This window comes from Urocitellus parryii, chromosome 4, assembly GCF_045843805.1.
Source record: "Urocitellus parryii isolate mUroPar1 chromosome 4, mUroPar1.hap1, whole genome shotgun sequence".
Lineage (NCBI taxonomy): Eukaryota > Metazoa > Chordata > Mammalia > Rodentia > Sciuridae > Urocitellus > Urocitellus parryii.
The window spans coordinates 160633051-160647619 of record NC_135534.1 but is presented as its reverse complement, the minus strand read 5'-3'; the positions used below and the strand labels follow the sequence as shown (position 1 = coordinate 160647619).

Here is a 14569-nt window from a genome sequence, read left to right as displayed (position 1 = left end):
TTTAGAGTGACATAATTTCAAAGACAAGAGCAAAGCACCAGGACGTCTGCCTCTGTGAAGTAACAAAGGCCAGATCTATCATTCTGCCCAAAACAACCAAAAAATCATGACAAAATTATATGAAACCAAGGTTTTTTAAGACACTGGACATCAGGTGAAAAGGGCAGAAATTCCTGAGATTCAGGGAATAAATGAGCTAAGTTCTAATATTGCCTTAGATTATTGCCTTGCAAGAACTTCCTGGCTGTGGCTTTGGAAATGGAAGTTCTATAGTAGAGGTTGGTAGATTCCATGACTTGAGACAAAACTAAAAGTCCAAGGAATCACAGCATTAGAATTTATGGAATGAAGTACCAGACAGGAGAGAGTTTACAAGAGTGAACTAAGAGCTAAGATGGTCTCCTTGGTGTATCCAGCAGCACACATGATCAATCCATGGATGTGAGGCAACTGCTTTAGGCTGGTGAAAGAACTATAAGGAAGACGACATGGTGCTCACACAGGCCTGAGACTAGCACCTCATCCCACCAGCCAGACCTAAAAACTTCATAAGTCATGGAATGTCCAGTGTCTAGAAGGAACTTATCTCAGTGGAAAGGCATAATTAAGTCTAGGTCAAAGATGGCTTTGGTTCCACCTACCAAATTTTAAGACCCCAAAAGATCAAGTTCAAGTTAACTACTCCCAGAACAAAGTTCAAGACTATTTATAGAAATACAAAAATATCTAGTACCCCCCAAAGTAAAATTCACAATGATTGGCATCTAGTCAAAAATTACCAGGCATATAAAACAACAAACAAATATATATATTTCCATTATTCCATATTAAAGTGAAAAGCTAAACAATCAAAACACAGAATTGGACATTAAAATAATCATTATAACTATATTCCATATATTTAACAAGTATCAAAAAAGAAATCTAGGTCCACAAAATTTCACCAGTAAATGCTACCAAGCATTTGAAGAAGAAATAACATCATTTCCATACAATCTTATCCAGAACATAGGAGATGAGGGATCATTTTCCAGCTAATTAGATGAGGGTAGTATTATACTAAAACCAAACAAAACAGTACCCCCCCCAAAAAAAATACTAAGGGCCAGGATTGTGGCTCAGTGGTAGAGTGCTTTCCTAGCATGTGTCAGGCACTGGGTTCAATCCTCAGCACCACATACAAATAAATAAATAAAATAAAGGTATTGTTTACAACTATAACTAAAAAATTAAAAAAAAAATACTACAGGACAGTATATCTCATGAACATAGATATGAAAAACCCTCACAAAATGTTGGCAAATGAAGCCAGATCTATATATAGACCAGCAATGACTAAAAAGAGTTTATCCCAAGACTCATTTTTCCCAGTTTATCACTATGACCAAATGGGGTTTATCCCAGGAATGGAAGGTTGGTTCTTCATTTTAAAACTAATTTATGCACTGCATCAAAATAAAAGATAAAAAGAAAACTGCATTATCATCACTTGAGGCAGAGAGAGAATTTGATAAAATTTAACATCATGATAATAACTCAGTAAACTAGGAAAAGAAGGGAACTTCTTCAATGTGCTGAAGAATATTTACAAAAACTTATAGCCAACATCATATTCACTGGTGAGAAATGAAATGCTTTCCTCTTAATATTAAATCAAGATGCCCATTCTTACTACTCCTGTTCACTATTGTATTGCATGCCCTAGCCAGTACAATAAGGTCAGAAAAAAGGAAATAAATAACTTACAAATTGAAAAAGTAGAAGCAAAATGGTCCTTATTTGTGAACAACATTATTGTTTAAGTAGAAAATTCCAGAAACCTACTAAATATCTCTTAGAATGATTATGTGAGTTTAGTGAGTTTGCAAAATACATAGCTCACACACAAAAATCGATCATGTTTTTATAGACTAGCAATATACAATCAGAATGAAAATAAAGAATATAACAACATTTGCAACAGCTAAAAGAAAGTACAAGAAGTATATGTCTAACTAAAGTATATAGGATCTGTATGCTGAAAAGTAGTAAGAGCTAGTGAAGGAAATCAAAGACAACCTACATAAATAGAGAGACAAGAAGTCCTCAGAGATTGGGTGACTTAACATAATAAAGAAGTCAATTATTCCCCTTCCTGCCAAATAAATCTGTAGAATCTTAGTCAAAATTCTGGAGAGATTTTTTTTTGTGGCTATGGACAAGCAGACTTTAAAATTTATATGGAAAGGCAAAGAAGCAGAACAGAATACCAAAAATTAGTTCAAAAGAAAAGTTTCAGGAATTATACTACCTGATTTGAAGGTATAGTCAGCAACACAATGTGGCACTGATGAAGAGATAGATACATATACCAAAATAGAGAGTCTAGAAATAGATGTATAGAAATGGTCAGTGGAATTTAGACAAATATTTAAAGGTAATTCAGGGGAGGAAAGGATGCCTTTTCAACAAATGGTGCTGGAAGAATTGGGTCTCTCTCTCTCTCTCTCACATACACACACACACACACACACACACACACAACATACACAGACACACACACGCACATAATCAACCTAGATGTAAACCTTATACATAAAAATAACTGAAAATAGGGCATAAATCTAAAGGTAAAAATGTTAAGCTATGCTACTTTTAGAAGAAAACAGGAGAAATCTTCGTGACCTCAGGTTAGGCAAGGAATTCTTGGACATGACATTAAAAGCATTATCCATGAAAGAAAAACATTGATAGCTTGGTCTTTATCTAAATGAAAAAATTTATTCTGTAAAAGATAATGTTAAGTAATTTGGGGATAAAAAGCTACAGACTGAGAGAATATTTTAAATCACATACAGAACAAAGAATTTATACCTAGAATATATAAATAATTCTCAAAACTCCATAGTACACCTATTTTAAAACAAAACAGATTATTTTTTGAGGGAGCAAAAGGCTTAGCATGGTGGTGTACACCTGTAATCTCAGCTACTTGGGAGGCTGAGGCAGGAGAATCCAAAGTTTGAAGCCAGCCTGGGCACCTTAGAGAGATCCTGTCTCAAAGTAGAATGAAAGGGACTGGGGACATAGCTCATGGGTAGAGCACTCTTGGGTTCAATCTCCAGTACCAAAACAAACAAAACCCAAAATACTTGAATTGACACTATACCCAAGAGTAAATAAGCACATGTATTCTAGGTTGAATAATATGTCTTCCACCGAAGATGACCATCAATTAATGAGCATGCTATGTCACATGGCAAGAGTATATTAAAGTTGCTGGTGGAATTAAGATTTATTATCAGCTGATTTTGAAACAAAATGACTGTCCTGCATTATCTGAGTGGATTTAATGGAATCAAAAACATTCTCCTATAGAAGAGGGAAGCAGAAGAAGAGATTAGAGTCAGAGAGAAACCTTTAGATGCTATGTTGCTAGCTTTAAAATACCTTGGTGCATATGGTCTTTAGAAGATGGAAAATCAATACAGAAGAAAATGGATTCTCCCTCAGTGCTTCCAGAAGGAACACAGGCCTGCTAACAGCTTGATTTTAGCACAATGAAACCCCTTTTGAACTTCTGACCTTCAAAGAACTACAAAATAATAAATTTGTGCTGCGTTAAGTCATTAAGTTGTGCTAATTTGCTATGCAGCAATTGTAAACTAGTAAAACATGAAAGATATTCAATATCATTAGTCTTCAGGAAAATGCAAATTAAAACAGTGGTGAGATGCCACTACATAATAATTACAATGGCTAAAAATGAAAAATACCAATAATACCAAGTGATGGCAAGAATGCAGAACATGTGAAATTCTCATGCACTGCTAATGGAAATGAAAAGTAGTAAGCCACTCTGGAAAAAAAGTGTGGCAATTTCTTAAAATGTGAAATATACACCTACCATATGATCCAGCCATCCTACTCCTAGGAATTTATCCTACAGAAATCAAAGTGTATGTCCATACGTGAATGTTCATAAAAATTTTATTTACAAAAGCCTCAATGTGGAAACAACTCAGCTGCCCATCAACAAATGGGTAAAAAAATGTGGTATGTCCATATGATGAAATTATCACTCAGCAATAAAATAAAATGAAGTATTGGTACTGCAATATTAATGAATCTCAAAATAATGCTGAATAAAAGAAACCAGACAGAGCGAGTATGTATGTATAAATCAAATTATATGAAAGTCCAGAAATGAAATCTGATCTGTAGTGACAAAAGAGCATCTGTGGTTACCTGGGGGAAGGTTCAGGAAGAAACAGGAAGGATTACAAGAGGCACAAGAAAATTTTTGGATGGTGGATATGTTTATGACCTTGGTCATGGTGATGGTTGCACAGTGTGTGCACTGTACACTTTAAATATGCTATTCATTAAGTGCCAATTAATAGCTCAATAAATTGTTTTTTAAAGGACCAGTATCAAAAGATTTGAATTGTTTTGTGTATTCTTTTCAAAATGCTCTAACACAAGAGCTCCTGATGTTGTACAAAGTCAAAAGTGATTAAAAAGAGTTGTTTGAGAAAAAGCCTTAGTTTAGTTTTACTTCTCAGTTTATTTCAGTTGTATGTATAAGGGTAGCAGATGATTAAAAATATTTCTAAATTTAAAATAGATCTTTTAAAACCTATGAAGTAAAAACCCTAAGTGATCTGAAAGCATTATGTCATAGTTTCTTAGTTTCAATGGCTGTTTTTTCTCCACCTATAGCACCTAAAATAATAGTGCATCTTGCAATCAGTGATGTCTTAGATTCAAAGAAATACACTATATCCAGAACTGGACCACTTTTATTCCCTTCCACAGTTACTGGTCCAAGCCGTCATCATCAGTGACCTGACCTACTGTAGTAGCTTCCCATCTGTTTCCCTACTGTTTCCCACTACAGTCTACTTTCAGCATGGATGGAGTGATCCCTTAAAAAAATAAATCAAGGGAAGTCAGTCTTCTGTTCAAAATCCTGCATGACTTTTCCTCTCATTCAGACTAAGAGGCGAAGTCCTTACATGACTCTGCAATGCCCAGGCCATTCTAACCCCACCTCATGAACTTCCTGCCTTCATAATTTCCTCTAGAATTTTTGAAACTCACTTTCCCTGTAGTCACCATCAGCTTCTTTGTTCTTTGTAAAATATGTCACAAATGTACGTACTACAGGAACTTTGCATTTGCTTTTTCTCTTCCCCATGACTTGCATTATGCTCTCCTCATCCTCCATCAAATACTTGTTCAAATGCTTTCTTATCAATGAGTCATTTCCTTAGTAATCTATTAAAATTGCAACCCCACTCCAACACTCCTGGCTGGCAGCCCATCCCCATCTCATGTGCTTCTCCCTGCTTTACTTTTTCTATAGTTCCTAACACCTTATGACATATATGCATTTTATGTATGTTTCACCGATCTGCCCCTGAAACTAGTATATGCACAAAAGGATTTTTGTCTTTTCTGTGTTTCCAGCACCTAGAACAGTTCCTAAGCACATAGCAGATGCCCAGTAAGTACTTGCTGTTGACCAAATGAATATATATCCTTGGGTGGCTAATGGTTATAGCTTGAAGCATCTAGGTACAAGGTGGAAATTTATTTACTGCTTTATGCTGTCTTTAAAAATCATATGTATTTTGTACCTATAGGGATTTATATGTATTTGTTTTATTATTAATAATTTGAGTTACAGTCCAGGAATATGTTTACCCATAGCCATTATAAATCACTATGAGTCACAGTCTGAGTAGTACATCTTTGAGACTCATTTTATCTGGATATAAATTAGTTTGTCTGGCCTCTGCCACTCAAGAAAGGGAGAGAGAGAGAGAGAGAGAGAGAGAGAGAGAGAGAGAGAGAGAGTGTGTTTTAGGATTCCCAAGTGTTTCAAAATACAGAGAGATGAGAGGTCTACAAAGTTGTAGACAAATTAATAGCAAATAGGCTGGCTCTAGGTCTAAGTACTTTCTAAGTATATTTGGAAAAGACATAATATAAGTTAATAAAACTCGTGGGAAAATGAACATTTACATTTTAAGAATGAAAAGCAAGGTAATGTTAACTAATTGATTATTTTTTTTTCTTTAATTAGGCTGGGCCAGTCTAGAAGTAACCAGGAAAAAATGTAAAGATAGTCTTGTACTTTTAAAAAGAGGGAAGAGCCTTGATTTTTCTTTATTTCCATGGTCTGTATTTGTAATAGTCAATTATAATGTCTTTTCCTACAAAAATGGTTTCTTTTTTATTCACCAGTAAATGGCAGCCATTTGATAAGTTCCTCTGATTTCTCTTTTTCCTTCTGGCACGTTCGACCTTAGTCTTTCTCCACTCTTCTGTTTTTTCTTTGTTCCCCTGAGTCTTGATAACATACGGGGAAAAAAAAAAGAAACCTTGGATATAAATTTAGAAAGAAAATGAGTTCAATGTGGGGAATCCAAATGCTAAGAGTTCGAAAAGAGCATGTGGCTGGCTTATGGCTCCTTTTGGCAGAACTTGAGGAGAGACCTGGCAGAACTCCTCCAGACCCTCAGGGGTGGAGCACAGCTCACCTGGCCAGCACTCTGGGTCCTGCAGAGCAGCCTAATCTTCCCTGCCTGGGGGCTGCCTCGCAGTCTGTAAATATAGGGTAGAAGGTTCTTCTGGGGTGGAGAAAACATAAGTGAGGCAGTTTGGTCAGCATCTGCTATAGATTGTGGTGAGGTGCATTGCATAAGCTGGACTTTATTGATATAAATCATTTTGTCGTGAGGCATCATCAGTGCTCAGGTAAACGAATCAATTGCATTTTGTCATTATGTGTAATCATCAGCTTGTGTGTTATATAATTTACCCACTGTTGGTCTTGAATAGAGCACTTTTCATTGAGGTATTTGTTTGCAGACCTGAACTTGACATATGGCTCCCAATTTGTTTCATTTTTTTTTTTTCCTTAAGAGTTTCTTCACCTTTGTTACACCTTTGTGATTCAAGGCCCAGTGGTCATGAGTCACTCCCTAACAGGAGGACAAGAAGAATGTCTATTGGATCAGTGTTCTGGCTCCTCCGTGAAAATGAAAGGTGGGGGGCATGAGAATACAGAAGGATCCCCACCAGGAACACATGCTGTCAGAAGTCACCAGACAGTAGTTATTACACATACGTGGCATCCCCCTTTATGCCCGTGGTTATTCCTAGATAATGGGCACCCACTCAATTATGTGACAAATAGAAAGATTTTAATTTTTCCAGTATTCCTTAAAGAATTCTGTAAGAGGCAAGAGTCATCTCCTCCTCCTCCTCCTCCTCTTCTTTTTAGTTGTCAATGGTCCTTTTATTTTATTTATTTATTTATATGAGGTGCCGTGAATTGACCCCAGTGCCTCACACATGCTAGGCAAGCACTCTACCATTGAGTTACAATTATAGCCCAAGAGTTACCCTTTCAATGTCATTGTTCCCTTAAATATCCAACCATAGCTTCAGAGAGGAATCTAAGAATCACGCCTCTATTCATTCCTGGTTTCTATCTTCAAATTTCTTTAATTTTTCATCTTATAAAAGTTACAACACATGACCAAAGAAAAATCTCACCTGAAGTGTACTGTATTAATGTCTAAGTTACCTCATCCTCAGTTTAGCCTGACAGTCAGTCTTTTTAAAAATTTTAAATTTTTACAGAATTATATTTTTCATGGCTTCTGGGAAGCTAGAATGTGGAGAGTTCCTGAAGCTAGTGCCTCTGTTTTTTGGTTTTTTTTTTTTCCCCCGTGTTGAAGGTCCGAGGTCTGTCTTCCTGCTCCTTCTTCCCCAGGCCCACCCTTCTGGCAAGTCACCTTATGACCTCTCTGAATAGCTCTCCAGTGCACCTCAGAACAATTGCACTTATCTTCCTTCTTGACCTCCAAGTCCATGTAAAGCCACAAACTCACCTTAAGCCAATTGTTTTTCTCCAACAAATTGACAAGTCAGGAGAACAAAACCACACTGAGCAAAGATACTCATTTTCATTTCCTGAGTCAGGGGAGACAGGTGGAAAGAGATCCTGAATCACAGATCAATTGAGATTCTGGATAAAGGTAATATCTGGAGAAAACAGGCCAAGTAAGGACAAAATACTACTAAATGTGTATGTCCTTGAGTATCAGAGTGGTCTTAACTGGATCTTTATAGCTCTGTGACTTTAAGAAAGTCATATAATCTAGTGAGCTTCAGTCATCTTATCTACCTCATGGAAATTAATACTACCTTGCTCTTGTGATTGCTAAAAAGATTAAGTGAGATGATCAGCTAAAATTCTAGGCACATGCATATATATAGTAAGCACATATTTGCTGGTGTACAGAATTTGGGACATAAAGAACAATAAAGGGCTTTACATAATCACCACCAATATTAATCCTGAAAGGCCCCTTGGTAAATACAAATCATGTGATTTGACAGTGACAGCTGGGGAGTGGTTTCTGGCTTCCCACTCTCTCCTCTATATCCCAGGCAGGAGCTTGAATATAGTCCATCCTCTTATTGGGCAGCAGAATCCATGTTTGCTCAGAGAGCATCTCTAGACACATGTCTAGATCCCTCCTGCTGAGCCTCAGAAGGAAAGAGTTCCTTCTTGGCATTGCAACCAGTGACCTGACTTGACCTGACCCATTTAAACTGATCCACAAAGTGGGGATATGAAGCTTTCCTCAGCATTTTCAAATTCTTCTCCACTTTGGTGGAGGTGTTATTTCCCTGGTTGCTCAGGGAACCAGAGCCGAACCGGGGAAGGATAACAAGTTAACAAGTCCAAAGATTGCCCCATCTCTGTAGTGTCTTACATTTAGTTGCAGAGAGCTGGGATTTATACTGCCCTCGGACCAGCCGGCAGGTGGACCCATCTCCATTGCAGACCCCACAGTTATCCTCCTTGACGGTGCTTCCCAGCTGGTGGTCACAGCCAACGATCTAACAAGAGAGAGAAAGGTGTAATTCAACCGGGCTTCTCCCAATGCTGGGATCCATAAGGCTATTTGCCACCAAATTACCCTCCCCCAGGGACCCCAAAACATACTTCCTGTGAAGGGGACTGAGATGAAACAGTTTGAACCAAGCTAAGAAGAAATAAAAATAACATGGGTAAAGATATCTTTACTGTTCAAATATACATATAGGAAGAAGGTAGAAGGGAGAGAACGGGAAAAGGAAAGGATGGGGAAAGAGTAAGGGAGAGAAGAACTATTGCCATGACAGAATATTAATTTAAAAATATTTCCCAGTGTCAAAAGGCCCACTCATACATTGCTGGTGGGACTGAAAATTGGTGCAGCCAATATGGAAAGCAGTATGGAGATTCCTTGGAAAGTTGGGAATGGAACCACCATTTGACCCAACTATCCCACACCTCTGTCTAAACCCAAAGGACTTAAAAACAGCATGCTACAGGGACACAGCCACATCAATGTTTATAGCAGCACAATTCACAATAGCTAAACTGTGGGACCAACCTAGATGCCCTTCTGTAGATGAATGGATAAAGAAAATGTGGTGTATATACACAATGGAATATTACTCATCAATAAAAGAGAATAATATCATGGCATTTGCAGGAAAATGAATGGAGCTGGAGAATATAATGCTAGGTAAAATTAGCCAAACCCCCCCCAAAGAAAAACAAATGCCGAATGATTTCTCTGATTTAAGGATGCTAATTCATAATATGCTGCAGGGAGGTAGGATGGGAGGATTAAATGAACTCTAGATAGGGCAAAGGGGAAAGGGGAGGGAGTGGTAGGGAGGGATTAGAAGAGCAGAAAAGACAGTAGAATGGGATGGTCATCATTACCCTAAGTACATGTATGAAGACACAAAGAATGTGACTGAACTTTGTGTATAACCAGAGATATGAAAAATTGTGCTCTCTATGTGCAATATGAATTATAATGCATTCTGTTGTCATATATAACAAATTAAAATTTTAAAAAATTAAAAAATATTTCCCAGTGTCAATAATTATGATTTGTCAAACTGATAAAATATTCAGTCATGAGGTAAGCATCAGGAAGCACTTTACAAATAATCTGCAGGTTCTCTATGTCCCTTAGAATGTGAGCTACATAAGGGTAGGGGTTGTATATTGGGCTTATTGACACATTCCAAGCAATTGGAAGAATGTTTAGTAGACTATGAGTTAATAAAGTATTGATGAATGAAGTGAAGATACTTTCTTTTCTAGCTAGCACTTCAGCTAAGAAAAAAAGAGACAGAGCCAGCTATCAGACATGAGGTCCATAAATTTATATGGAGGAAACTGGAGGGTTGGAATGGAGGGTGGGAGAGCCTGTTCTTTGCCTGGGCCTCTCCGGTACCAAACACAATACAGATATGTCATTGAATCCCACAATGATTATATATGATATCCCCACCTTGTACTTGAGGCTATTAATCTTTCCCAAGGTCACTTGGCTAGTAAGAAGCCAAGTTCTAAAGTCTTCTAATAAAATATTTATGCTTACTCCAAATTCGACTTGATAAAGTCACAAGTCTTTACAAAGTAAGTGGGAAAACTTATTTTTTTGGCTATAGTTGATGTTTGTAATATTTCTTTTTTTCCATATTATTTTTATTTGTTCTAATTAGTTACAAGTGACAGTACAATGATCTTGACATATCATACATATAATTTCTCATTTTTCTGAGTGTACAGGTTGCAGAATCACATTGGTCATGCAGTCACATATATACATACAGCAATAATAATGTCTATTTTATTCTGCTGTCCTTCCTATACCCCCTCCCCCACCCCTCCCCTCCCCTCCCATCACTTCTCTCTACCCAATCTAATGAGACACACTTCTTTTTTTTTTTTCCTTTTTCCTCACATCGTCATACATGTATTCTGTATAACCATAAGGGTCTCCTTCCATCTTCCATGCAATTCCCCTTTTCCCTCCCTTTCCCTCCCACCTCTCTTCCTTATTTAGTGATAATCTTCTTCTCATGCTCTTCCTCCCTGCCTCATTTTGAATCACCCCCTTTATATCAGAGAAGACACTCGGCATTTGTTTTTAGAAATTGGCTAACTTCACTTAGCATAATCTGCTCTAATGCCGTCCATTTCCCTGCAAATCCATTACCTTGTTATTTTTTAGTGCTGAGTAATATTCCATTGTGTATATATGCCACATTTTTTTTATCCATTCATCCATTGAAGGGCATCTTTATTCTTTTCTTTCTAATGTTTGATTTTTAAAACCATCAAATCCAGCCAGGAGTAGTGGTGCATGGCTATAATTTTACCTATTTAGGAGGTCAAGACAGGAGGACTGCAAGATCAAAACTTATGGAAACTTAGTAAGACCCTGTTTCAAAATAAAAAATAAAAAAAGGTCTGGGGATATAGCTCAGTGGTAGAGCACCTCTGTGTTCAATCCCCAGTACTACCACCCACCCCAAAAAAGAGAAATGAAATAAAATAATCAATTTCAAATTATACCAGGTTATATATGTTATAGTTCTAGTTTGAGCTAACATTTGGACTCATTCTATCCCAAACTGTTTAAATTATGAGAACTGGAGTGATATCTGAAGGGGTGTATCTCCAAAAAGTTTTTACAATTCATCCTTCTTTAGTAAACCTGGTCCTTCCTTGAGGCTTGATTTTCCTTTCATACCTTTAATTAGTAATTATAAACATATAGTTAAGCCAACATTTAAAAAATAATTATTTAGCACTGTGTTATATATGGAATCTATTTTTAAAATATAGTAATGCATTTTTTTTTCATTTGAAAACCCAAACATGTCTTAAATAGATGACAAAGCAACAATGCCTTCAATAATTGCAATTTTTTAAAGCAGAGATATTAGGACAATATCATGCTGAATACTAAAGTGGGGAACAAAGACAGACTGGCTCCATCCTGTGGGTTCACTGTGGTCACCTCAATCTACTCAGAGGCTGCAAGGAGGTCGTATCACAATTCAAACAGGTTTCATCCATGTAAAGCCAAGAACATTCTGGCTTTGACCTTTGGTATGTTTCTGTGTAACTATAGAAAAATTATTCTAAAAATTCTTATCTGTAGATGGCCCCACACATGAACTGACATATCATACATTTGATTCTCTATTCATTTGTATTCTGAGTATAGTGTGAAATGTGATTGTACAGTATCTATTTTTTTAAGTCATTTAACCATTTAAGTAACATTTATTGAAGACCTGCTATGGGCCAGGCACTGTACTGGAAGCAAAATTCAATGGTGAATTTAAGCACATATGGGCCCATCCTCCTGAGACGTACAGGAGAGAGGCAGTGAGAGAGGCAGCTATTTCTCAAATATCACACACAATAAAAGTAAAAAAAAGAATGATGAGAAAAGCTATAAAACACAGGCACATGGTACACTGAGAGGATAAAATATGGAGAATTTATTTGGTTAGAGAGACCAAAGAGGAATTGACGGAGGAAGAGATTTTTGGAGCTGAGAAGCGAATGAGGAGTCAAGAGTTACCAGCTGGAGGGAGGTGTTGCTGTGAGGTTTGCCATATCTTTTAGGAATGCCTAGATCCTAGCTAATTAGAGAGGAAGCAAAAACCAAAGTTGGCAAAAATAAAAGAATGTCACAAGACTAAAATCACTGGATTGCCTTGGCGGGTGGACTCCTTTCAAGAAGCAAGGCCCTCCTAATTTAGTCAGCAAAGGAGTACTGACCCTCGTGTTCTGCGGCTCAAAACTGAAGAGAGATGGGTTTAATCTTACAAGATCCCTAACTATGTGGGAGGACAAGCTGGGCAGTGGGCATGGGAATATATATTCCCAGTCTTCTCAAACCTAACAGGATTTACTCCTTAAATTATAGGAATTTCAGGTTTCTCGAAAGATTTAAGTTTCTCTGGAAAATTTTGTTTGCAGACTCTGATGTCTCTCACAGAGCCAAAGGAGATAATCATGAAAATCCCTCTCTAATCCTAAAGATTTCTTATGGTTCCAAAACCATTTTAAGAAAAGAACAATTCAGCTTCATGGATCCAAAGTAACAGTCATATTAGGAATAGCTAAATATGAGGTGACATACTTTAAGGCTAATTTGGCCAGACCCCTGACTTAGCGCTCTCAGTGTGGGTTTATGGACCCCAGGATGTGGTCCATAAATGGGTGTGCGTTGTTTAACTTTGGTGTTTAAAAGACAAACATCTCCCTGACACGATTGTGTTTGTTCTTTTCTCTGTATCAATTTCTCTTTAAGATGCCAAAATATTCTAACTCAATTATTTTTAAAATGTGGAAGACTTTATCATCAGATAAAATGTTCTTGTTGGGTCCAAGTGGAAAATTGTTTGCAATTATACCAGGGTAATCATTTTCGACATATTTTAATCTGTTGATCTTGAGTAACTTAGATTAATTAAAAATTAAACTGTTATTTTAAGACCAATTATCACTAACAGAGAAAAATAACTAGGAATGCATAAATGGGCAGAATTGGCAGATATAATGCCAGATTCCCTCGGTGCCTTTGCACATGCTGTTACTTCTGTCAAGAATCCCCTTGACCGATTCTTTATTTGGAAAAACTCTATTTATCTTTCAAACCCTAAATTAAGTGTCTCTTTCTCCAAAAAGTCTTTTTCCAAGGTCCAGAACTAACTGCTTTATTGCTCTATGCTTCCTTAGCCTTTTGGTCGTATCTCCATGTTGCAGAGATTACTGGTCACCACTCAATACCTACCTTCTCCCTCTTTTCTCTGTAGCAGGACTCCAGTTTTACTTGAGATGGCAATATATCCAGTTAAATGAATTGGCCCTGTTACCAAGTTGTAATTGGTGAAATAAAAGTGAACGTGTTGTGTATTCTGGGAAGGATACTTAAAAGAAACTGATAGCTGGGGAGAGCCCCCTTTTGCTGCTACCTTCTTACATTCCTGTTGGCTCCAGTAGACGTTTGGAAAAACAAGACAAGCTTGAGAATGGGAGCATTGATGGGGGAAGAGAGAGAGAGAGAAAGAGAGAGGCAGGGAGGGAAGGAGGAAGGGAGGAGGGGAGAGAAAGAGGGCGAGAGAGAAGAGAGAGAGCTCTGTTCCTAAACCACATTCGGTCTATTAGTTTGGACTTTCTTTGATATATACCCAATTCAAATTGTCATATAATTGATATTGAGTTTAACCAACATGTTTGTCTTTACACCAGAAAATGAGTTAATTGAGAGCATGTGTTTTACTAAACTTTATATCTCTGCTGCTTAACACAATATTTGACATTTGAGATACATAATGAATACTGGCAAATCAATGAAACACAAACATCAAGCAAATGGGTTGTCTAACATTTCCAATGTAGGTAATAGATAGGCAAATATAGGGTGTAGTCACTGATGACATACCTCTATGCAACGTGACGACTATTGGCCAAATCTAAACCTCCATCTTGATGTATGAACAAGAATTACTGTAAAGGGCTAATATTTTTTCGAGACCATTTCCTAAGTGCACCTATGTTCATCGTTAGCAAAATGTCATGAAAGGCAACTTTTTCAGGTCTCTGAATCCCCAGACCCACCCATTCTGGACAAAACATTATGTGAGATAATGATCACTCATGACTTTGGCAACTACATGGAATCTTTTTGTA

At 37.2% G+C, this 14569-nt stretch overlaps 1 protein-coding gene across 1 annotated transcript in view; it reads right to left on the bottom strand.

Moving 5' to 3' along the window:
• Positions 1-14569, bottom strand: part of Adamtsl1 (ADAMTS like 1) — a 904315-nt gene that overhangs the window by 223468 nt on the left and 666278 nt on the right. The window contains exon 6 of the mRNA XM_077797045.1: positions 8778-8904. Coding sequence (XP_077653171.1) covers positions 8778-8904 — 127 coding nt within the window. The remainder of the gene's footprint in view (positions 1-8777; positions 8905-14569) is intronic.